The sequence below is a fragment of the Salvelinus alpinus genome, chromosome 28 (assembly GCF_045679555.1).
Source record: "Salvelinus alpinus chromosome 28, SLU_Salpinus.1, whole genome shotgun sequence".
Taxonomy (NCBI): Eukaryota; Metazoa; Chordata; class Actinopteri; order Salmoniformes; family Salmonidae; genus Salvelinus; species Salvelinus alpinus.
The window spans coordinates 40573703-40599145 of NC_092113.1; the positions used below are offsets into that span (position 1 = coordinate 40573703).

At 40.5% G+C, this 25443-nt stretch overlaps 1 protein-coding gene across 4 annotated transcripts in view; it reads right to left on the reverse strand.

The window, feature by feature from the left end:
• The window catches only part of LOC139557877 (scavenger receptor cysteine-rich domain-containing group B protein-like), a 29395-nt gene extending 4807 nt beyond the window's left edge, over positions 1-24588 (reverse strand). Inside the window, exons 1-13 of one of the 4 annotated variants that reach the window (XM_071373161.1) lie at positions 23931-24588; positions 23233-23697; positions 17602-17913; positions 17123-17239; positions 16643-16840; positions 15102-15476; positions 9471-9782; positions 8992-9108; positions 8512-8709; positions 6970-7344; positions 1341-1652; positions 862-978; positions 382-579 (exon numbers count right to left, since the gene is read on the reverse strand). In XM_071373161.1, coding sequence (XP_071229262.1) covers positions 382-579; positions 862-978; positions 1341-1652; positions 6970-7344; positions 8512-8709; positions 8992-9108; positions 9471-9782; positions 15102-15476; positions 16643-16840; positions 17123-17239; positions 17602-17913; positions 23233-23697; positions 23931-23976 — 3142 coding nt within the window. In that variant the 5' untranslated portion in view covers positions 23977-24588. Of the gene's footprint in view, positions 1-381; positions 580-861; positions 979-1340; positions 1653-6969; positions 7345-8511; positions 8710-8991; positions 9109-9470; positions 9783-15101; positions 15477-16642; positions 16841-17122; positions 17240-17601; positions 17914-23232; positions 23698-23930 lie in introns of those variants that run through there. The other 3 variants (XM_071373163.1, XM_071373162.1, XM_071373164.1) reach the window with 3 other exon arrangements.
• Between the last annotated feature and the right edge of the window lie 855 nt (positions 24589-25443).

Consider the following 25443-nt stretch of genomic DNA (forward strand, 5'->3'; position numbering starts at 1 on the left):
TGCAGTTTTAAAGTAAAGTTTGCTGCAATTCTACACATTTTGCCATGGGGAGAAATGTTTGCAGTTTTTTAATGATATGAATGAGACTGACTAACAAAATCAATGGGGGGCCCCCCGGGCCAGTAATTCAACCATGATAACAAGTTTAGATAGCTGGCCGCTAAACTAATTTAGCAATCCCCCCCCAAAAAAAATATTGCTGACATGGCTAATTGACTGACTATCAGTGACATAACAACAAACAAACTGCTGATGCACACCAACATTTTGAAATTGCATATTTTCTATTCTACTATTTTGAGGGAAATTGATCCGAGGGCTTCAAAAGGGGAACCGCCAGTTGCCCATCCCTGCCGTAGATGCTGACTGGCCTGCCCTCACCTCTGATGGAGACAGGGAGCGGTTGGCTCTCCCGGGACACGAAGGTTCTCCCGTCAAGCTGGACCATATAGAGGCAGTAATAGTAGCCCTCGTTGGAGAGCTGTGCGTTTGAGAAGCTGAAGGTGACAGCGGGAGTGAGGGCGGGCAGCGACTGGTGTACCGTGTCGTTGGAGCGGATCAGACGCAGCTGGAAGGAACCTCAATAAGGAAATAAAACAATCTTTAATATTGTGTTATCCTGGATAGATTTAGTAAATGTAGCTATGTAGTGCTTGTTCTTGCCTATACGGGCCAGTTTCCCGGAGACAGCTTAGCACTAGACTGAAAAGCTTGCTTATTGGAGAATCTCCATTGAAAGAGCTATTTTGTCCAGGCCTAGGCTTAATGTCCAAGAAACCAGACCAATTAGTATTATTATATTTTTTTTTTTAAATGGTAAAATAAATCAAAATCAATTAATGTATCAACCAATTAAGCTACCTCCAGGATACTGCTTCTCGGTGAAGCAGGTGATGTTGAAGCTGTGGCCTTTGATGACAGAGCCTGTGGGAGCCTCGGTGGACGTGTTGTACCAGTGCAGAGGGGTGAGCAGCTCCACTGACGAGATGGGAGGGAGACAGGGGGTTGTGGATCAATTTGACCCGTCATACAGGACAGATCAAAATGACAAAACGTTTTTTTTTTTTTTTTTACTGGAAAAGATGTCAGGAACTCATGACAAAACCAAAATGATAAAAGATGAGTTCAGTAGGGAGAACAGAGTGAAACGAGGCAGTACTACCTGTCCTGAACTCGTCCAATAAGAAAAAACAAGTTGTCCCTTTTTATGTTGCAAAAACATTTCTCTACGTTGTGCCCTAATGAACTTTAAAGCATACTGTAGCAAATCCCCTTTTCCTCTTCCATTGGAGCAAATCCCTTCCATCTTCCTCTAACTGAACAGGCCCTAGATGACTCACCCACAGTGATGTTGATAAAGTTGCTGGGTGGAGAGGTGAGCGTGGAGGAGGAGGGAGAGATACCCTTGATCCCGTACAGACAGCTATAGCTGCCCTGTTGAGTAGTCTTCAGGATTGACAGAGTAAACTCCACCCTGGACTGGGCAAAGGTCACCCACCGAGTCATCAACGGGGTGTCTATGCCCCTCGTAGACAGGTTGAAGTAATTCAGGTGGTGGCCCGGTACCACAGTACAGCTGAAGCGAACCGCCTCCCCGGGAGATAAGACGGCGTGAGGGGAGAGCAGGGACAGGGTGGGCATCAACAGTGCACCTGTCAGGGAGATAGATACAGTGCCTTCAGAAAGTATTCATACCCATGGACTTATTCCACATTTTGTTACGTTACAGCCTGAATTCAAAATGGATTCAATATTTATTTTTTTCTCCTCACCAATCTACCCACAATACCCCATAATTAAAAATGTTTTTAGAAAATGTTGCCTATTTATTGACAATGAAATACTGAAATCTCATTTTCATAAGTATACATGTTAGTATACATGTTAGAATCACCTTTGGCAGAGATTACAGCTGTGAGGTCTTTCTGGGTAACTCGAAGAACATTCCACATCTGGACTGTGCAACATTTGACCATTGTTCATTTCAAAATGATTCAAACTCTGTCAAATTGGTTGTTGATCATTGCTAGACAACCATTTTCATGTCTTGCCATAGATTTAAAACCTCTACAGGATTGGTGGGTCCCATCTTCAAATAATATTTTTGCAGGAATCTCCTTGCGAATGATTTTGCCGAAGATTGTATCTCCGCCGGGCTGGGCAACCTGAGCTTTTGCTATCTCATCCGGTTGACGGTTGATCTAACGAAGGCTAATGCGATTAGAATGAGGTTGTAACAAGAACATTTCCCAGGACATAGACATATCTGATATTGGCAGAAAGCTTAAATTCTTGTTAATCTAACTGCACTGTCCAATTTACAGTAGCTATTACAGTGAAAGAATACCACGCTATTGTTTAGAGAGTGCACAATTATGAACTTGAAAAGTTATTAATAAACTAATTAGGCACATTTGGGCAGTCTTGATACAACATTTTGAACAGAAATGTAATGGTTAATTGGATCAGTCTAAAACTGTGCACATATTTTGCATTTCAAAGATGGTACAAAAAAAATACAAAACATGGTTGTTTTTTTCTTTGTATTATCTTTTACCAGATCTAATGTGTTATAATATTCTCCTACATTAATTTCACATTTCCACAAACTTTAAAGTGTTTCCTTTCAAATGGTATCAATAATATGCGTATCCTTGCTTCAGGTCCTAAGCTACAGGCAGTTAGATTTGCGTGTCATTTTAGGATATATTTTTTAAAAAGGGGCGGATCCTTAAGAGGTAGATTTAAGTCAAAACTGTAACTCGGCCACTCAGGAATATTCACTGTCTTCTTGGTGAGCAACTCCAGTGTAGATTTGGCCTTGTGTTTTAGGTTATTGTCCTGATGAAAGGTGAATTCACCTCCCGGTGTCTGGTGGAAAGCAGACAGAACCAGGTTTCCCTCTAGGATTTTGCTTGTGCTTAGCTCCATTCTGTTTCTTTTTTTATCTTGAAACTCCCCAGTACTTAACAAATACAAGCATACCCATAACATGATGCAGCTACCACTATGCTTAAAAATATGGAGAGTGGTACTCAGTAATGTGTTGTGTTGGATTTGCCCCAAATGTAACATTTTGTATTCAGGACAAAAAATGTATTGCTTTGCCACATTTTTTGCAGTATTACTTCAGTCCCTTGTTGCAAACGGGATATATTTTTTTGAATGTTTTTTATTCTATACACAGGATTCCTTTTTAATTCTGTCAATTGGGTAGTATTATGGACTAACTACAATGTTATTGATCCATCCTCAGTTTCCTCCTATCAAAGCCATTAAACTCTGTAACTATTTTAAAATCCACCACTGGCCTCATGGTGAAATCCCTGTGCGGTTTCCTTCCTCTCAGGCATCTGAGTTACGCCTGTATCTTTGTAGTGACTGGGTATGTTAATACACCATCCAAAGTGTAATTAAGTAACTTCACCATGCTCTAAGAGATTTTTTTTTTTACCCATCTACCAATAGGTGACCTTCTTTGCGAGGTTTTGGAGGGGGAAAAAATGGTCTTTGTGGTTGAATCTGTGTTTCACTGAATGAATGAGGTCAATTGATGAATGGGTGAAAACCAGATAGAATCTGATAATTGTGCACATGACTTCATGAATAAATTTGAATGACCTGAATAATGAGGATGATTGAGTTTAGAACAACAGTGTAAGAATTGCTCTTCCTCTGTCCCGAGCGCACAAAGGCTCACTACTGGAAAAATACACCTTTTATTTGTTTTTACTTTGTCAGAAGAAGCTGTAACTGGACTATAGAATATGACTTACTATAACTGTTGTTACACTGTAACGTTTTTTTAAAAGAGAAACTAAATTGTTCCATTATATTTCATTATATTCTTACTGTAAAATATGTGTGTTGACTGAATATACGCGATTGGTGTCTCTGCTAAATGAATGAGTTGATGAAGCATCCATATATCCTCGGCTACTAAGCACAGATAAATACATCTCAAAACATGCTATTCTGTTCTTTTGAAATACATTGTCTTAGTATCATGTTTTTTTATGACCTTCCTAAATGAAAGCCTCATATGGAGGTAGACAATGTGGTCTTGAATAGAGTGAGGGGTGCAGAGAAATAAATAAAAAAAGAGACGTCTGGTCTCTTTGAAGCGAGAGGAATTCAACAAGAGCCGACAAGTATTCTTTCACAATAGCTGGCCTTATGTTATCTACAGTTTTGCGCTGGGAACTGTCCCACTCCATGGTGGATAGCAACCTCTCCACGAGCATCCACTCTTTGTTTATGTAGTGGGCTGTATCCTATTTTTTGAAAATCGTCAGTCCACGTGAAGTGTAATTGCGCCATTACTCAACTTCTCTCAACTACCCGCCAGCTGATTCTTTTTGTTCCGATGCAGGACTATAAGTGCGAGAGGAGAGAGACTCTCAGACAGAAACATTCACACCTCCATTCATTTACAAAGGGATAGGTGTGAAAATCCCACAATTTGCGCCAGGAATGGGTTTATCCTGCTGATGAATGAATAAATGATTATGTTATGTTACCGAACAGATGACAACGATAGAAAGAAGCATCATGTAGCATCTTGATTTACAGCATTTCCCTCTGTCAGACATCAACAAATTTTGCAAAAGTAGCCCAATTAGTTAGAGGGATGGGGCATCTTCTTGTTACGTGGTGCTGAAGTTTCTAACTGCTGTCAGCCACACCCATACAGCGCTGTGAAACGGAGAACGGGCTACCACTAAAATAAATAAAATATCAACAAGAGAATGTAGAATGGAACAAGTCACATTTGAATTGAAATAACCAGATTTAATTGAAACGACCAAATGTCGGCCTTTAACCATCCAAATATTTCATACAATATTCTGCCCATGTTGGGACTCGGCTTGCTTGATCTTCTTCAATTTCGCTTCCCATTGACCAAAAATGAAATATATAATTCAATTTTAATCATGAAGTGTACTCACAATTAGAGGTCGATTATGATTTTTCAACGCCGATACCGATTATTGGAGGGCCAGGCAACGCCGATACCGATTAAATCGGCCGATTTTTTTAACATGTATTTATTTATTTGCAATAATGACAATTACAACAATACTGAATGAACACTTATTTTAACTTAATATAATACATCAATAAAATCAATTTAGCCTCAAATAAATAATGAAACATGTTCAACTTGGTTTAAATAGTTCAACTTGGTTTAAATAATGCAAAAACAAAGTGTTGGAGAAGAAAGTAAAAGTGCAATATGTGCCATGTAAAAAATCTAACGTTTAAGTTCTTTGCTCAGAACATATGAAAGCTGGTGGTTCCTTTTAACATGAGTCTTCAATATTCCCAGGTAAGAAGTTTTAGGTTGTAGTTGTTATTATAGGAACTATAAGACTATTTCTCTCTATACGATTTGTATTTCATATACCTTTGACTATTGGATGTTCTTATAGGCACTTTAGTATTGCCAGTGTAGCAGTATAGCTTCCGTCCCTCTCCTCGCCCCTACCTGGGCTCGAACCAGGAACACATCGACAACAGCCACCCTCGAAGCATCGTTACCCATGCAGAGCAAGGGGAACAACTACTCCAAGTCTCAGAGTGAGTGACGTCACCGATTGAAACGCTATCAGCGCACACCCCGCTAACTAGCTAGCCATTTCACATCGGTTACACCAGCCTAATCTCAGGAGTTGATAGGCTTGAAGTCATAAACAGCTCAATGCTTGAAGCACAGCGAAGAGCTGCTGGCAAACACACGAAAGTGCTGCCTACCATCGCTCAGTCAGACTGCTCTATCAAATATCAAATCATAGACTTAATTATAACATAATAACACACAGATATACGAGCCTTAGGTCATTAATATGGTCAAATCAGGAAACTATCATTTCGAAAACAAAACGTTTATTCTTTCAGTGAAATACGGAACCGTTCCGTATTTTATCTAACGGGTGGCATCCCTAAGTCTAAATATTCCTGTTACATTGCACAACCTTCAATGTTATGTCATAATTACGTAAAATTCTGGAAAATTAGTTCGCAACGAGCCAGGCGGCCCAAACTGTTGCATATACCCTGACTCTGCGTGCAATGAACGCAAGAGAAGTGACACAATTTCCCTAGTTTAATATTGCCTGCTAACCTGGGTTTCTTTTAACTAAATATGCAGGTTTAAAAAAATATACTTCTGTGTATTGATTTTAAGAAAGGCATGTATGTTTATGGTTAGGTACATTCGTGCAACGATTGTGATTTTTTCGCAAATGCGCTTTTGTTAAATCATCCCCCGTTTGGCGAAGTAGGCTATGATTCAATGATAAATTAACAGGCACCGCATCGATTATATGCAACGCAGGACAAGCTAGATAAACTAGTAATATCATCAACCTTGTGTAGTTAACTAGTGATTATGTTAAGATTGATTGTTTTTTATAAGATACGTTTAATGCTAGCTAGCACCTTACCTTGGCTCCTTGCTGCACTCGCATAACAGGTAGTCAGCCTGCCACGCAGTCTCCTCGTGGAGTGCAATGTAATCGGCCATGATCGATGTTCAAAAATGACAATTACCGATTGTTATGAAAACTTGAAATCGGCCCTAATTAATCGGCCATTCCGATTAATCGGTCGACCTCTACTCACAATTGCATGGCATGGTGATCTCTGCTCAGCTTCAAAAGCCCTTACGAATAAATGGAGTAGAAGTGCTCAAAGACGCCCTCTGGTGGTTTGTACGAGCATTAACGGCAAGCACTAACACATATGATGCAACTTTTAATTGAGGAACCACTGTACAAACACCTCACAGCATATGATCAATTCTTAAAACGTTACTATTGTTAAGATGTATTACTTAATTACATTCCAACGTGGAACTGTTTTCTGTCCCATAACAAAACCCCCACTATTTTAGCATGGGGGCCCCAGATCTGTTTAAACAATTTCAACTGATCTGTACCAGGCTATCCTCCTGGGACTCAGTCTCACCTGAACATTTCACCCCAGCGTCATTATCATGGGTGCAGATGGGGTTCCCGTTGACGGCCCTGGGACTGTGGAGAACCCTGGGACATCGCGTCAGGCTCGCCTCGTGGCCCGAACACTGGACGTGACTGAGCCAGATCTCTCCGGTGCCCCTTCCAAACGCAGCTCTACGGATGGCTTTATCGGCCAGCCCACAGCCCAGCTCCTTGCACAACACGTCAGCATCTTTCAGGTCCCAGCCTTCGTCACACACTGTCCCCCACTGATTCCCCTGTAGCAGCTCCACGCGCCCCGCACAGTCACTGTCCCCATGGACTAGACGGATGAACGAAAAGCCATCTGCAGCTGGTACTATTCTGAGTGACTCCCCGTCTGCACCTACCCCATCCCAAGTAACAAGAGCACAGCCTGTACAACAAGAGCACAGCCTGTACAACAAGAGCACAGCCTGTACAACAAGAGCACAGCCTGTATGGGAACAGCAAGAGAAAGACTGAGGAAAAGCGTAAATTTGATCTCCAAATCTTGAAAATACTTCAGCAAAGCAGTCATATCGATGTTAGCTGCTACAGTATCAGTACTCAAAGTTGTCTCTGATACTTAACTCATCACACAAGCATATTGAAATACTTAAACTAGCTCATTCTAAAATTAACAAATTACACCACACAGAAAAGAAAACATATCGAATGATCACTGACCTAGCGTTGTAAGGACAAGTAGAATATGCAGCATCTTTGTCACCATTTCATTTGACCGCAAGTCGAGAGATGATTCTGCTGACGTTGAGCTTGATGCGGTTTTCGGGGGGGAAACGGTCTACTCAAACTGCACCCAAAAGTGGAGTGGAGACCTTGAACTTGAGACCACTATAGTTGGCTAACTAGTCAAATTACCGCAATACTATCTGAAGGATTTCGGTGTGTTAGCCTGTAGTACAGCTGGCTACAACAGACCTACTCGCTGCTACCAGGCATCTAGCTAAATTCCTTCAAGTCACTGACACTGTTTGATCATGACTGGTTAGTTTAGCTGGTTAACTTCAGGTCAGTCCTGGCCAATCCTTTCACATTTCATAACGTAAATCAAACATATACAAATATTAAGCCGAGAAATCTACTCCATGTCGTAACTATGCATATTCTTTAACTACAAAACATTGTTTGCAGTTTTAAAGTAAAGTTTGCTGCAATTCTACACATTTTGCCATGGGGAGAAATGTTTGCAGTTTTTTAATGATATGAATGAGACTGACTAACAAAATCAATGGGGGGCCCCCCGGGCCAGTAATTCAACCATGATAACAAGTTTAGATAGCTGGCCGCTAAACTAATTTAGCAATCCCCCCCCAAAAAAAATATTGCTGACATGGCTAATTGACTGACTATCAGTGACATAACAACAAACAAACTGCTGATGCACACCAACATTTTGAAATTGCATATTTTCTATTCTACTATTTTGAGGGAAATTGATCCGAGGGCTTCAAAAGGGGAACCGCCAGTTGCCCATCCCTGCCGTAGATGCTGACTGGCCTGCCCTCACCTCTGATGGAGACAGGGAGCGGTTGGCTCTCCCGGGACACGAAGGTTCTCCCGTCAAGCTGGACCATATAGAGGCAGTAATAGTAGCCCTCGTTGGAGAGCTGTGCGTTTGAGAAGCTGAAGGTGACAGCGGGAGTGAGGGCGGGCAGCGACTGGTGTACCGTGTCGTTGGAGCGGATCAGACGCAGCTGGAAGGAACCTCAATAAGGAAATAAAACAATCTTTAATATTGTGTTATCCTGGATAGATTTAGTAAATGTAGCTATGTAGTGCTTGTTCTTGCCTATACGGGCCAGTTTCCCGGAGACAGCTTAGCACTAGACTGAAAAGCTTGCTTATTGGAGAATCTCCATTGAAAGAGCTATTTTGTCCAGGCCTAGGCTTAATGTCCAAGAAACCAGACCAATTAGTATTATTATATATTTTTTTTTAAATGGTAAAATAAATCAAAATCAATTAATGTATCAACCAATTAAGCTACCTCCAGGATACTGCTTCTCGGTGAAGCAGGTGATGTTGAAGCTGTGGCCTTTGATGACAGAGCCTGTGGGAGCCTCGGTGGACGTGTTGTACCAGTGCAGAGGGGTGAGCAGCTCCACTGACGAGATGGGAGGGAGACAGGGGGTTGTGGATCAATTTGACCCGTCATACAGGACAGATCAAAATGACAAAACGTTTTTTTGTTTTTTTTTACTGGAAAAGATGTCAGGAACTCATGACAAAACCAAAATGATAAAAGATGAGTTCAGTAGGGAGAACAGAGTGAAACGAGGCAGTACTACCTGTCCTGAACTCGTCCAATAAGAAAAAACAAGTTGTCCCTTTTTATGTTGCAAAAACATTTCTCTACGTTGTGCCCTAATGAACTTTAAAGCATACTGTAGCAAATCCCCTTTTCCTCTTCCATTGGAGCAAATCCCTTCCATCTTCCTCTAACTGAACAGGCCCTAGATGACTCACCCACAGTGATGTTGATAAAGTTGCTGGGTGGAGAGGTGAGCGTGGAGGAGGAGGGAGAGATACCCTTGATCCCGTACAGACAGCTATAGCTGCCCTGTTGAGTAGTCTTCAGGATTGACAGAGTAAACTCCACCCTGGACTGGGCAAAGGTCACCCACCGAGTCATCAACGGGGTGTCTATGCCCCTCGTAGACAGGTTGAAGTAATTCAGGTGGTGGCCCGGTACCACAGTACAGCTGAAGCGAACCGCCTCCCCGGGAGATAAGACGGCGTGAGGGGAGAGCAGGGACAGGGTGGGCATCAACAGTGCACCTGTCAGGGAGATAGATACAGTGCCTTCAGAAAGTATTCATACCCATGGACTTATTCCACATTTTGTTACGTTACAGCCTGAATTCAAAATGGATTCAATATTTATTTTTTTCTCCTCACCAATCTACCCACAATACCCCATAATTAAAAATGTTTTTAGAAAATGTTGCCTATTTATTGACAATGAAATACTGAAATCTCATTTTCATAAGTATACATGTTAGTATACATGTTAGAATCACCTTTGGCAGAGATTACAGCTGTGAGGTCTTTCTGGGTAACTCGAAGAACATTCCACATCTGGACTGTGCAACATTTGACCATTGTTCATTTCAAAATGATTCAAACTCTGTCAAATTGGTTGTTGATCATTGCTAGACAACCATTTTCATGTCTTGCCATAGATTTAAAACCTCTACAGGATTGGTGGGTCCCATCTTCAAATAATATTTTTGCAGGAATCTCCTTGCGAATGATTTTGCCGAAGATTGTATCTCCGCCGGGCTGGGCAACCTGAGCTTTTGCTATCTCATCCGGTTGACGGTTGATCTAACGAAGGCTAATGCGATTAGAATGAGGTTGTAACAAGAACATTTCCCAGGACATAGACATATCTGATATTGGCAGAAAGCTTAAATTCTTGTTAATCTAACTGCACTGTCCAATTTACAGTAGCTATTACAGTGAAAGAATACCACGCTATTGTTTAGAGAGTGCACAATTATGAACTTGAAAAGTTATTAATAAACTAATTAGGCACATTTGGGCAGTCTTGATACAACATTTTGAACAGAAATGTAATGGTTAATTGGATCAGTCTAAAACTGTGCACATATTTTGCATTTCAAAGATGGTACAAAAAAAATACAAAACATGGTTGTTTTTTTCTTTGTATTATCTTTTACCAGATCTAATGTGTTATAATATTCTCCTACATTAATTTCACATTTCCACAAACTTTAAAGTGTTTCCTTTCAAATGGTATCAATAATATGCGTATCCTTGCTTCAGGTCCTAAGCTACAGGCAGTTAGATTTGCGTGTCATTTTAGGATATATTTTTTAAAAAGGGGCGGATCCTTAAGAGGTAGATTTAAGTCAAAACTGTAACTCGGCCACTCAGGAATATTCACTGTCTTCTTGGTGAGCAACTCCAGTGTAGATTTGGCCTTGTGTTTTAGGTTATTGTCCTGATGAAAGGTGAATTCACCTCCCGGTGTCTGGTGGAAAGCAGACAGAACCAGGTTTCCCTCTAGGATTTTGCTTGTGCTTAGCTCCATTCTGTTTCTTTTTTTATCTTGAAACTCCCCAGTACTTAACAAATACAAGCATACCCATAACATGATGCAGCTACCACTATGCTTAAAAATATGGAGAGTGGTACTCAGTAATGTGTTGTGTTGGATTTGCCCCAAATGTAACATTTTGTATTCAGGACAAAAAATGTATTGCTTTGCCACATTTTTTGCAGTATTACTTCAGTCCCTTGTTGCAAACGGGATATATTTTTTTGATTGTGTTTTTTATTCTATACACAGGATTCCTTTTTAATTCTGTCAATTGGGTAGTATTATGGACTAACTACAATGTTATTGATCCATCCTCAGTTTCCTCCTATCAAAGCCATTAAACTCTGTAACTATTTTAAAATCCACCACTGGCCTCATGGTGAAATCCCTGTGCGGTTTCCTTCCTCTCAGGCATCTGAGTTACGCCTGTATCTTTGTAGTGACTGGGTATGTTAATACACCATCCAAAGTGTAATTAAGTAACTTCACCATGCTCTAAGAGATTTTTTTTTTTACCCATCTACCAATAGGTGACCTTCTTTGCGAGGTTTTGGAGGGGGAAAAAATGGTCTTTGTGGTTGAATCTGTGTTTCACTGAATGAATGAGGTCAATTGATGAATGGGTGAAAACCAGATAGAATCTGATAATTGTGCACATGACTTCATGAATAAATTTGAATGACCTGAATAATGAGGATGATTGAGTTTAGAACAACAGTGTAAGAATTGCTCTTCCTCTGTCCCGAGCGCACAAAGGCTCACTACTGGAAAAATACACCTTTTATTTGTTTTTACTTTGTCAGAAGAAGCTGTAACTGGACTATAGAATATGACTTACTATAACTGTTGTTACACTGTAACGTTTTTTTAAAAGAGAAACTAAATTGTTCCATTATATTTCATTATATTCTTACTGTAAAATATGTGTGTTGACTGAATATACGCGATTGGTGTCTCTGCTAAATGAATGAGTTGATGAAGCATCCATATATCCTCGGCTACTAAGCACAGATAAATACATCTCAAAACATGCTATTCTGTTCTTTTGAAATACATTGTCTTAGTATCATGTTTTTTTATGACCTTCCTAAATGAAAGCCTCATATGGAGGTAGACAATGTGGTCTTGAATAGAGTGAGGGGTGCAGAGAAATAAATAAAAAAAGAGACGTCTGGTCTCTTTGAAGCGAGAGGAATTCAACAAGAGCCGACAAGTATTCTTTCACAATAGCTGGCCTTATGTTATCTACAGTTTTGCGCTGGGAACTGTCCCACTCCATGGTGGATAGCAACCTCTCCACGAGCATCCACTCTTTGTTTATGTAGTGGGCTGTATCCTATTTTTTGAAAATCGTCAGTCCACGTGAAGTGTAATTGCGCCATTACTCAACTTCTCTCAACTACCCGCCAGCTGATTCTTTTTGTTCCGATGCAGGACTATAAGTGCGAGAGGAGAGAGACTCTCAGACAGAAACATTCACACCTCCATTCATTTACAAAGGGATAGGTGTGAAAATCCCACAATTTGCGCCAGGAATGGGTTTATCCTGCTGATGAATGAATAAATGATTATGTTATGTTACCGAACAGATGACAACGATAGAAAGAAGCATCATGTAGCATCTTGATTTACAGCATTTCCCTCTGTCAGACATCAACAAATTTTGCAAAAGTAGCCCAATTAGTTAGAGGGATGGGGCATCTTCTTGTTACGTGGTGCTGAAGTTTCTAACTGCTGTCAGCCACACCCATACAGCGCTGTGAAACGGAGAACGGGCTACCACTAAAATAAATAAAATATCAACAAGAGAATGTAGAATGGAACAAGTCACATTTGAATTGAAATAACCAGATTTAATTGAAACGACCAAATGTCGGCCTTTAACCATCCAAATATTTCATACAATATTCTGCCCATGTTGGGACTCGGCTTGCTTGATCTTCTTCAATTTCGCTTCCCATTGACCAAAAATGAAATATATAATTCAATTTTAATCATGAAGTGTACTCACAATTAGAGGTCGATTATGATTTTTCAACGCCGATACCGATTATTGGAGGGCCAGGCAACGCCGATACCGATTAAATCGGCCGATTTTTTTAACATGTATTTATTTATTTGCAATAATGACAATTACAACAATACTGAATGAACACTTATTTTAACTTAATATAATACATCAATAAAATCAATTTAGCCTCAAATAAATAATGAAACATGTTCAACTTGGTTTAAATAGTTCAACTTGGTTTAAATAATGCAAAAACAAAGTGTTGGAGAAGAAAGTAAAAGTGCAATATGTGCCATGTAAAAAATCTAACGTTTAAGTTCTTTGCTCAGAACATATGAAAGCTGGTGGTTCCTTTTAACATGAGTCTTCAATATTCCCAGGTAAGAAGTTTTAGGTTGTAGTTGTTATTATAGGAACTATAAGACTATTTCTCTCTATACGATTTGTATTTCATATACCTTTGACTATTGGATGTTCTTATAGGCACTTTAGTATTGCCAGTGTAGCAGTATAGCTTCCGTCCCTCTCCTCGCCCCTACCTGGGCTCGAACCAGGAACACATCGACAACAGCCACCCTCGAAGCATCGTTACCCATGCAGAGCAAGGGGAACAACTACTCCAAGTCTCAGAGTGAGTGACGTCACCGATTGAAACGCTATCAGCGCACACCCCGCTAACTAGCTAGCCATTTCACATCGGTTACACCAGCCTAATCTCAGGAGTTGATAGGCTTGAAGTCATAAACAGCTCAATGCTTGAAGCACAGCGAAGAGCTGCTGGCAAACACACGAAAGTGCTGCCTACCATCGCTCAGTCAGACTGCTCTATCAAATATCAAATCATAGACTTAATTATAACATAATAACACACAGATATACGAGCCTTAGGTCATTAATATGGTCAAATCAGGAAACTATCATTTCGAAAACAAAACGTTTATTCTTTCAGTGAAATACGGAACCGTTCCGTATTTTATCTAACGGGTGGCATCCCTAAGTCTAAATATTCCTGTTACATTGCACAACCTTCAATGTTATGTCATAATTACGTAAAATTCTGGAAAATTAGTTCGCAACGAGCCAGGCGGCCCAAACTGTTGCATATACCCTGACTCTGCGTGCAATGAACGCAAGAGAAGTGACACAATTTCCCTAGTTTAATATTGCCTGCTAACCTGGGTTTCTTTTAACTAAATATGCAGGTTTAAAAAAATATACTTCTGTGTATTGATTTTAAGAAAGGCATGTATGTTTATGGTTAGGTACATTCGTGCAACGATTGTGATTTTTTCGCAAATGCGCTTTTGTTAAATCATCCCCCGTTTGGCGAAGTAGGCTATGATTCAATGATAAATTAACAGGCACCGCATCGATTATATGCAACGCAGGACAAGCTAGATAAACTAGTAATATCATCAACCTTGTGTAGTTAACTAGTGATTATGTTAAGATTGATTGTTTTTTATAAGATACGTTTAATGCTAGCTAGCACCTTACCTTGGCTCCTTGCTGCACTCGCATAACAGGTAGTCAGCCTGCCACGCAGTCTCCTCGTGGAGTGCAATGTAATCGGCCATGATCGATGTTCAAAAATGACAATTACCGATTGTTATGAAAACTTGAAATCGGCCCTAATTAATCGGCCATTCCGATTAATCGGTCGACCTCTACTCACAATTGCATGGCATGGTGATCTCTGCTCAGCTTCAAAAGCCCTTACGAATAAATGGAGTAGAAGTGCTCAAAGACGCCCTCTGGTGGTTTGTACGAGCATTAACGGCAAGCACTAACACATATGATGCAACTTTTAATTGAGGAACCACTGTACAAACACCTCACAGCATATGATCAATTCTTAAAACGTTACTATTGTTAAGATGTATTACTTAATTACATTCCAACGTGGAACTGTTTTCTGTCCCATAACAAAACCCCCACTATTTTAGCATGGGGGCCCCAGATCTGTTTAAACAATTTCAACTGATCTGTACCAGGCTATCCTCCTGGGACTCAGTCTCACCTGAACATTTCACCCCAGCGTCATTATCATGGGTGCAGATGGGGTTCCCGTTGACGGCCCTGGGACTGTGGAGAACCCTGGGACATCGCGTCAGGCTCGCCTCGTGGCCCGAACACTGGACGTGACTGAGCCAGATCTCTCCGGTGCCCCTTCCAAACGCAGCTCTACGGATGGCTTTATCGGCCAGCCCACAGCCCAGCTCCTTGCACAACACGTCAGCATCTTTCAGGTCCCAGCCTTCGTCACACACTGTCCCCCACTGATTCCCCTGTAGCAGCTCCACGCGCCCCGCACAGTCACTGTCCCCATGGACTAGACGGATGAACGAAAAGCCATCTGCAGCTGGTACTATTCTGAGTGACTCCCCGTCTGCACCTACCCCATCCCAAGTAACAAGAGCACAGCCTGTACAACAAGAGCACAGCCTGTACAACAAGAGCACAGCCTGTACAACAAGAGCACAGCCTGTATGGGAACAGCAAGAGAAAGACTGAGGAAAAGCGTAAATTTGATCTCCAAATCTTGAAAATACTTCAGCAAAGCAGTCATATCGATGTTAGCTGCTACAGTATCAGTACTCAAAGTTGTCTCTGATACTTAACTCATCACACAAGCATATTGAAATACTTAAACTAGCTCATTCTAAAATTAACAAATTACACCACACAGAAAAGAAAACATATCGAATGATCACTGACCTAGCGTTGTAAGGACAAGTAGAATATGCAGCATCTTTGTCACCATTTCATTTGACCGCAAGTCGAGAGATGATTCTGCTGACGTTGAGCTTGATGCGGTTTTCGGGGGGAAACGGTCTACTCAAACTGCACCCAAAAGTGGAGTGGAGACCTTGAACTTGAGACCACTATAGTTGGCTAACTAGTCAAATTACCGCAATACTATCTGAAGGATTTCGGTGTGTTAGCCTGTAGTACAGCTGGCTACAACAGACCTACTCGCTGCTACCAGGCATCTAGCTAAATTCCTTCAAGTCACTGACACTGTTTGATCATGACTGGTTAGTTTAGCTGGTTAACTTCAGGTCAGTCCTGGCCAATCCTTTCACATTTCATAACGTAAATCAAACATATACAAATATTAAGCCGAGAAATCTACTCCATGTCGTAACTATGCATATTCTTTAACTACAAAACATTGTTTGCAGTTTTAAAGTAAAGTTTGCTGCAATTCTACACATTTTGCCATGGGGAGAAATGTTTGCAGTTTTTTAATGATATGAATGAGACTGACTAACAAAATCAATGGGGGGCCCCCCGGGCCAGTAATTCAACCATGATAACAAGTTTAGATAGCTGGCCGCTAAACTAATTTAGCAATCCCCCCCCCAAAAAAATATTGCTGACATGGCTAATTGACTGACTATCAGTGACATAACAACAAACAAACTGCTGATGCACACCAACATTTTGAAATTGCATATTTTCTATTCTACTATTTTGAGGGAAATTGATCCGAGGGCTTCAAAAGGGGAACCGCCAGTTGCCCATCCCTGCCGTAGATGCTGACTGGCCTGCCCTCACCTCTGATGGAGACAGGGAGCGGTTGGCTCTCCCGGGACACGAAGGTTCTCCCGTCAAGCTGGACCATATAGAGGCAGTAATAGTAGCCCTCGTTGGAGAGCTGTGCGTTTGAGAAGCTGAAGGTGACAGCGGGAGTGAGGGCGGGCAGCGACTGGTGTACCGTGTCGTTGGAGCGGATCAGACGCAGCTGGAAGGAACCTCAATAAGGAAATAAAACAATCTTTAATATTGTGTTATCCTGGATAGATTTAGTAAATGTAGCTATGTAGTGCTTGTTCTTGCCTATACGGGCCAGTTTCCCGGAGACAGCTTAGCACTAGACTGAAAAGCTTGCTTATTGGAGAATCTCCATTGAAAGAGCTATTTTGTCCAGGCCTAGGCTTAATGTCCAAGAAACCAGACCAATTAGTATTATTATATATATTTTTTTAAATGGTAAAATAAATCAAAATCAATTAATGTATCAACCAATTAAGCTACCTCCAGGATACTGCTTCTCGGTGAAGCAGGTGATGTTGAAGCTGTGGCCTTTGATGACAGAGCCTGTGGGAGCCTCGGTGGACGTGTTGTACCAGTGCAGAGGGGTGAGCAGCTCCACTGACGAGATGGGAGGGAGACAGGGGGTTGTGGATCAATTTGACCCGTCATACAGGACAGATCAAAATGACAAAACGTTTTTTTGTTTTTTTTTACTGGAAAAGATGTCAGGAACTCATGACAAAACCAAAATGATAAAAGATGAGTTCAGTAGGGAGAACAGAGTGAAACGAGGCAGTACTACCTGTCCTGAACTCGTCCAATAAGAAAAAACAAGTTGTCCCTTTTTATGTTGCAAAAACATTTCTCTACGTTGTGCCCTAATGAACTTTAAAGCATACTGTAGCAAATCCCCTTTTCCTCTTCCATTGGAGCAAATCCCTTCCATCTTCCTCTAACTGAACAGGCCCTAGATGACTCACCCACAGTGATGTTGATAAAGTTGCTGGGTGGAGAGGTGAGCGTGGAGGAGGAGGGAGAGATACCCTTGATCCCGTACAGACAGCTATAGCTGCCCTGTTGAGTAGTCTTCAGGATTGACAGAGTAAACTCCACCCTGGACTGGGCAAAGGTCACCCACCGAGTCATCAACGGGGTGTCTATGCCCCTCGTAGACAGGTTGAAGTAATTCAGGTGGTGGCCCGGTACCACAGTACAGCTGAAGCGAACCGCCTCCCCGGGAGATAAGACGGCGTGAGGGGAGAGCAGGGACAGGGTGGGCATCAACAGTGCACCTGTCAGGGAGATAGATACAGTGCCTTCAGAAAGTATTCATACCCATGGACTTATTCCACATTTTGTTACGTTACAGCCTGAATTCAAAATGGATTCAATATTTATTTTTTTCTCCTCACCAATCTACCCACAATACCCCATAATTAAAAATGTTTTTAGAAAATGTTGCCTATTTATTGACAATGAAATACTGAAATCTCATTTTCATAAGTATACATGTTAGTATACATGTTAGAATCACCTTTGGCAGAGATTACAGCTGTGAGGTCTTTCTGGGTAACTCGAAGAACATTCCACATCTGGACTGTGCAACATTTGACCATTGTTCATTTCAAAATGATTCAAACTCTGTCAAATTGGTTGTTGATCATTGCTAGACAACCATTTTCATGTCTTGCCATAGATTTAAAACCTCTACAGGATTGGTGGGTCCCATCTTCAAATAATATTTTTGCAGGAATCTCCTTGCGAATGATTTTGCCGAAGATTGTATCTCCGCCGGGCTGGGCAACCTGAGCTTTTGCTATCTCATCCGGTTGACGGTTGATCTAACGAAGGCTAATGCGATTAGAATGAGGTTGTAACAAGAACATTTCCCAGGACATAGACATATCTGATATTGGCAGAAAGCTTAAATTCTTGTTAATCTAACTGCACTGTCCAATTTACAGTAGCTATTACAGTGAAAGAATACCACGCTATTGTTTAGAGAGTGCACAATTATGAACTTGAAAAGTTATTAATAAACTAATTAGGCACATTTGGGCAGTCTTGATACAACATTTTGAACAGAAATGTAATGGTTAATTGGATCAGTCTAAAACTGTGCACATATTTTGCATTTCAAAGATGGTACAAAAAAAATACAAAACATGGTTGTTTTTTTCTTTGTATTATCTTTTACCAGATCTAATGTGTTATAATATTCTCCTACATTAATTTCACATTTCCACAAACTTTAAAGTGTTTCCTTTCAAATGGTATCAATAATATGCGTATCCTTGCTTCAGGTCCTAAGCTACAGGCAGTTAGATTTGCGTGTCATTTTAGGATATATTTTTTAAAAAGGGGCGGATCCTTAAGAGGTAGATTTAAGTCAAAACTGTAACTCGGCCACTCAGGAATATTCACTGTCTTCTTGGTGAGCAACTCCAGTGTAGATTTGGCCTTGTGTTTTAGGTTATTGTCCTGATGAAAGGTGAATTCACCTCCCGGTGTCTGGTGGAAAGCAGACAGAACCAGGTTTCCCTCTAGGATTTTGCTTGTGCTTAGCTCCATTCTGTTTCTTTTTTTATCTTGAAACTCCCCAGTACTTAACAAATACAAGCATACCCATAACATGATGCAGCTACCACTATGCTTAAAAATATGGAGAGTGGTACTCAGTAATGTGTTGTGTTGGATTTGCCCCAAATGTAACATTTTGTATTCAGGACAAAAAATGTATTGCTTTGCCACATTTTTTGCAGTATTACTTCAGTCCCTTGTTGCAAACGGGATATATTTTTTTGATTGTGTTTTTTATTCTATACACAGGATTCCTTTTTAATTCTGTCAATTGGGTAGTATTATGGACTAACTACAATGTTATTGATCCATCCTCAGTTTCCTCCTATCAAAGCCATTAAACTCTGTAACTATTTTAAAATCCACCACTGGCCTCATGGTGAAATCCCTGTGCGGTTTCCTTCCTCTCAGGCATCTGAGTTACGCCTGTATCTTTGTAGTGACTGGGTATGTTAATACACCATCCAAAGTGTAATTAAGTAACTTCACCATGCTCTAAGAGATTTTTTTTTTTACCCATCTACCAATAGGTGACCTTCTTTGCGAGGTTTTGGAGGGGGAAAAAATGGTCTTTGTGGTTGAATCTGTGTTTCACTGAATGAATGAGGTCAATTGATGAATGGGTGAAAACCAGATAGAATCTGATAATTGTGCACATGACTTCATGAATAAATTTGAATGACCTGAATAATGAGGATGATTGAGTTTAGAACAACAGTGTAAGAATTGCTCTTCCTCTGTCCCGAGCGCACAAAGGCTCACTACTGGAAAAATACACCTTTTATTTGTTTTTACTTTGTCAGAAGAAGCTGTAACTGGACTATAGAATATGACTTACTATAACTGTTGTTACACTGTAACGTTTTTTTAAAAGAGAAACTAAATTGTTCCATTATATTTCATTATATTCTTACTGTAAAATATGTGTGTTGACTGAATATACGCGATTGGTGTCTCTGCTAAATGAATGAGTTGATGAAGCATCCATATATCCTCGGCTACTAAGCACAGATAAATACATCTCAAAACATGCTATTCTGTTCTTTTGAAATACATTGTCTTAGTATCATGTTTTTTTATGACCTTCCTAAATGAAAGCCTCATATGGAGGTAGACAATGTGGTCTTGAATAGAGTGAGGGGTGCAGAGAAATAAATAAAAAAAGAGACGTCTGGTCTCTTTGAAGCGAGAGGAATTCAACAAGAGCCGACAAGTATTCTTTCACAATAGCTGGCCTTATGTTATCTACAGTTTTGCGCTGGGAACTGTCCCACTCCATGGTGGATAGCAACCTCTCCACGAGCATCCACTCTTTGTTTATGTAGTGGGCTGTATCCTATTTTTTGAAAATCGTCAGTCCACGTGAAGTGTAATTGCGCCATTACTCAACTTCTCTCAACTAACCGCCAGCTGATTCTTTTTGTTCCGATGCAGGACTATAAGTGCGAGAGGAGAGAGACTCTCAGACAGAAACATTCACACCTCCATTCATTTACAAAGGGATAGGTGTGAAAATCCCACAATTTGCGCCAGGAATGGGTTTATCCTGCTGATGAATGAATAAATGATTATGTTATGTTACCGAACAGATGACAACGATAGAAAGAAGCATCATGTAGCATCTTGATTTACAGCATTTCCCTCTGTCAGACATCAACAAATTTTGCAAAAGTAGCCCAATTAGTTAGAGGGATGGGGCATCTTCTTGTTACGTGGTGCTGAAGTTTCTAACTGCTGTCAGCCACACCCATACAGCGCTGTGAAACGGAGAACGGGCTACCACTAAAATAAATAAAATATCAACAAGAGAATGTAGAATGGAACAAGTCACATTTGAATTGAAATAACCAGATTTAATTGAAACGACCAAATGTCGGCCTTTAACCATCCAAATATTTCATACAATATTCTGCCCATGTTGGGACTCGGCTTGCTTGATCTTCTTCAATTTCGCTTCCCATTGACCAAAAATGAAATATATAATTCAATTTTAATCATGAAGTGTACTCACAATTAGAGGTCGATTATGATTTTTCAACGCCGATACCGATTATTGGAGGGCCAGGCAACGCCGATACCGATTAAATCGGCCGATTTTTTTAACATGTATTTATTTATTTGCAATAATGACAATTACAACAATACTGAATGAACACTTATTTTAACTTAATATAATACATCAATAAAATCAATTTAGCCTCAAATAAATAATGAAACATGTTCAACTTGGTTTAAATAGTTCAACTTGGTTTAAATAATGCAAAAACAAAGTGTTGGAGAAGAAAGTAAAAGTGCAATATGTGCCATGTAAAAAATCTAACGTTTAAGTTCTTTGCTCAGAACATATGAAAGCTGGTGGTTCCTTTTAACATGAGTCTTCAATATTCCCAGGTAAGAAGTTTTAGGTTGTAGTTGTTATTATAGGAACTATAAGACTATTTCTCTCTATACGATTTGTATTTCATATACCTTTGACTATTGGATGTTCTTATAGGCACTTTAGTATTGCCAGTGTAGCAGTATAGCTTCCGTCCCTCTCCTCGCCCCTACCTGGGCTCGAACCAGGAACACATCGACAACAGCCACCCTCGAAGCATCGTTACCCATGCAGAGCAAGGGGAACAACTACTCCAAGTCTCAGAGTGAGTGATGTCACCGATTGAAACGCTATCAGCGCACACCCCGCTAACTAGCTAGCCATTTCACATCGGTTACACCAGCCTAATCTCAGGAGTTGATAGGCTTGAAGTCATAAACAGCTCAATGCTTGAAGCACAGCGAAGAGCTGCTGGCAAAAACACGAAAGTGCTGCCTACCATCGCTCAGTCAGACTGCTCTATCAAATATCAAATCATAGACTTAATTATAACATAATAACACACAGATATACGAGCCTTAGGTCATTAATATGGTCAAATCAGGAAACTATCATTTCGAAAACAAAACGTTTATTCTTTCAGTGAAATACGGAACCGTTCCGTATTTTATCTAACGGGTGGCATCCCTAAGTCTAAATATTCCTGTTACATTGCACAACCTTCAATGTTATGTCATAATTACGTAAAATTCTGGAAAATTAGTTCGCAACGAGCCAGGCGGCCCAAACTGTTGCATATACCCTGACTCTGCGTGCAATGAACGCAAGAGAAGTGACACAATTTCCCTAGTTTAATATTGCCTGCTAACCTGGGTTTCTTTTAACTAAATATGCAGGTTTAAAAAAATATACTTCTGTGTATTGATTTTAAGAAAGGCATGTATGTTTATGGTTAGGTACATTCGTGCAACGATTGTGATTTTTTCGCAAATGCGCTTTTGTTAAATCATCCCCCGTTTGGCGAAGTAGGCTATGATTCAATGATAAATTAACAGGCACCGCATCGATTATATGCAACGCAGGACAAGCTAGATAAACTAGTAATATCATCAACCTTGTGTAGTTAACTAGTGATTATGTTAAGATTGATTGTTTTTTATAAGATACGTTTAATGCTAGCTAGCACCTTACCTTGGCTCCTTGCTGCACTCGCATAACAGGTAGTCAGCCTGCCACGCAGTCTCCTCGTGGAGTGCAATGTAATCGGCCATGATCGATGTTCAAAAATGACAATTACCGATTGTTATGAAAACTTGAAATCGGCCCTAATTAATCGGCCATTCCGATTAATCGGTCGACCTCTACTCACAATTGCATGGCATGGTGATCTCTGCTCAGCTTCAAAAGCCCTTACGAATAAATGGAGTAGAAGTGCTCAAAGACGCCCTCTGGTGGTTTGTACGAGCATTAACGGCAAGCACTAACACATATGATGCAACTTTTAATTGAGGAACCACTGTACAAACACCTCACAGCATATGATCAATTCTTAAAACGTTACTATTGTTAAGATGTATTACTTAATTACATTCCAACGTGGAACTGTTTTCTGTCCCATAACAAAACCCCCACTATTTTAGCATGGGGGCCCCAGATCTGTTTAAACAATTTCAACTGATCTGTACCAGGCTATCCTCCTGGGACTCAGTCTCACCTGAACATTTCACCCCAGCGTCATTATCATGGGTGCAGATGGGGTTCCCGTTGACGGCCCTGGGACTGTGGAGAACCCTGGGACATCGCGTCAGGCTCGCCTCGTGGCCCGAACACTGGACGTGACTGAGCCAGATCTCTCCGGTGCCCCTTCCAAACGCAGCTCTACGGATGGCTTTATCGGCCAGCCCACAGCCCAGCTCCTTGCACAACACGTCAGCATCTTTCAGGTCCCAGCCTTCGTCACACACTGTCCCCCACTGATTCCCCTGTAGCAGCTCCACGCGCCCCGCACAGTCACTGTCCCCATGGACTAGACGGATGAACGAAAAGCCATCTGCAGCTGGTACTATTCTGAGTGACTCCCCGTCTGCACCTACCCCATCCCAAGTAACAAGAGCACAGCCTGTACAACAAGAGCACAGTCTGTACAACAAGAGCACAGCCTGTACAACAAGAGCACAGCCTGTATGGGAACAGCAAGAGAAAGACTGAGGAAAAGCGTAAATTTGATCTCCAAATCTTGAAAATACTTCAGCAAAGCAGTCATATCGATGTTAGCTGCTACAGTATCAGTACTCAAAGTTGTCTCTGATACTTAACTCATCACACAAGCATATTGAAATACTTAAACTAGCTCATTCTAAAATTAACAAATTACACCACACAGAAAAGAAAACATATCGAATGATCACTGACCTAGCGTTGTAAGGACAAGTAGAATATGCAGCATCTTTGTCACCATTTCATTTGACCGCAAGTCGAGAGATGATTCTGCTGACGTTGAGCTTGATGCGGTTTTCGGGGGGGAAACGGTCTACTCAAACTGCACCCAAAAGTGGAGTGGAGACCTTGAACTTGAGACCACTATAGTTGGCTAACTAGTCAAATTACCGCAATACTATCTGAAGGATTTCGGTGTGTTAGCCTGTAGTACAGCTGGCTACAACAGACCTACTCGCTGCTACCAGGCATCTAGCTAAATTCCTTCAAGTCACTGACACTGTTTGATCATGACTGGTTAGTTTAGCTGGTTAACTTCAGGTCAGTCCTGGCCAATCCTTTCACATTTCATAACGTAAATCAAACATATACAAATATTAAGCCGAGAAATCTACTCCATGTCGTAACTATGCATATTCTTTAACTACAAAACATTGTTTTAAAGAACGCGAGTTAAAAAAGTTAAAAGTTATAAACATTAATTATTCAATATGTAGATACAGTATTATTTGTCATCGATATATAATCACGTCAAGCTATCAGGGAATCATATCGAAAGATTTGTTGTTTAAATTAAAAAAAAAAAAAAAGTTTTAAAAGATTTATTGTTTTCGGTAAAAACTAGCAAGACATATCCGCCTGGCGTTGCATTTACGTAATTACGTAGGGAATTATACCAGTGTTTTGGGAACTACATTACCGTGAGCAACTATAGTGGAATCGGAGGTTCGCCTTCAAAATAAATAGCCCCCAATGAAACATGTAAACTGATCAAAAAAAATAGTGGAATCATGCCACAATTAGAGTAAATAATGGTGAAAGAGTTTGGATTTTTGTTACATATATTCAACAAAACAAAATAATGAGTTAATTTTACCAAAAGAAATCTGTGCAAATCGCACTGTGGATGTATTTGGATTCAGAATTGCGTTGGGGGCTTATATGCCTAGCCCTTGATCATCAAATCAAATTGTATTGATCACTTACACATATTTAGTAGATGGGTGTAGCGAAATGCTTGTGTTCCTAGGTCCAACGGTGCAGTAGTATCTAACAATTCAAAACAATACACACATATAAAAATAAAAGAATGGAATTAAGAAATATATAAATATTAGGACAAGCAACGTCGGAGTGGCATTGAATAAAATACAGTAGAATAGAATACAGAATATACATATGAGATGAGTAAAGCAGTATGTAACATTATTAAAGTGACTAGTGTTCCATTATTAAAGTGGCCAGTGATTCCATGTCTATGTATAGAGGGCAGCAGCCTCTAAGGTGCAGGGTTGAGTAACATTATTAAAGTGGCCAGTGATTCCATGTCTATGTATATAGGGCAGCAGCCTCTAAGGTGGAGGGTTGAGTAACCGGGTGGAAGCCAACTAGTGATGGTTATTTAACAGTCTGATGGCATTGAGATAGAAGCTGTTTTTCAGTCTCTCCGTGTCCGTTTTGATGCACCTGTACTGAACTCGCCTTCTGG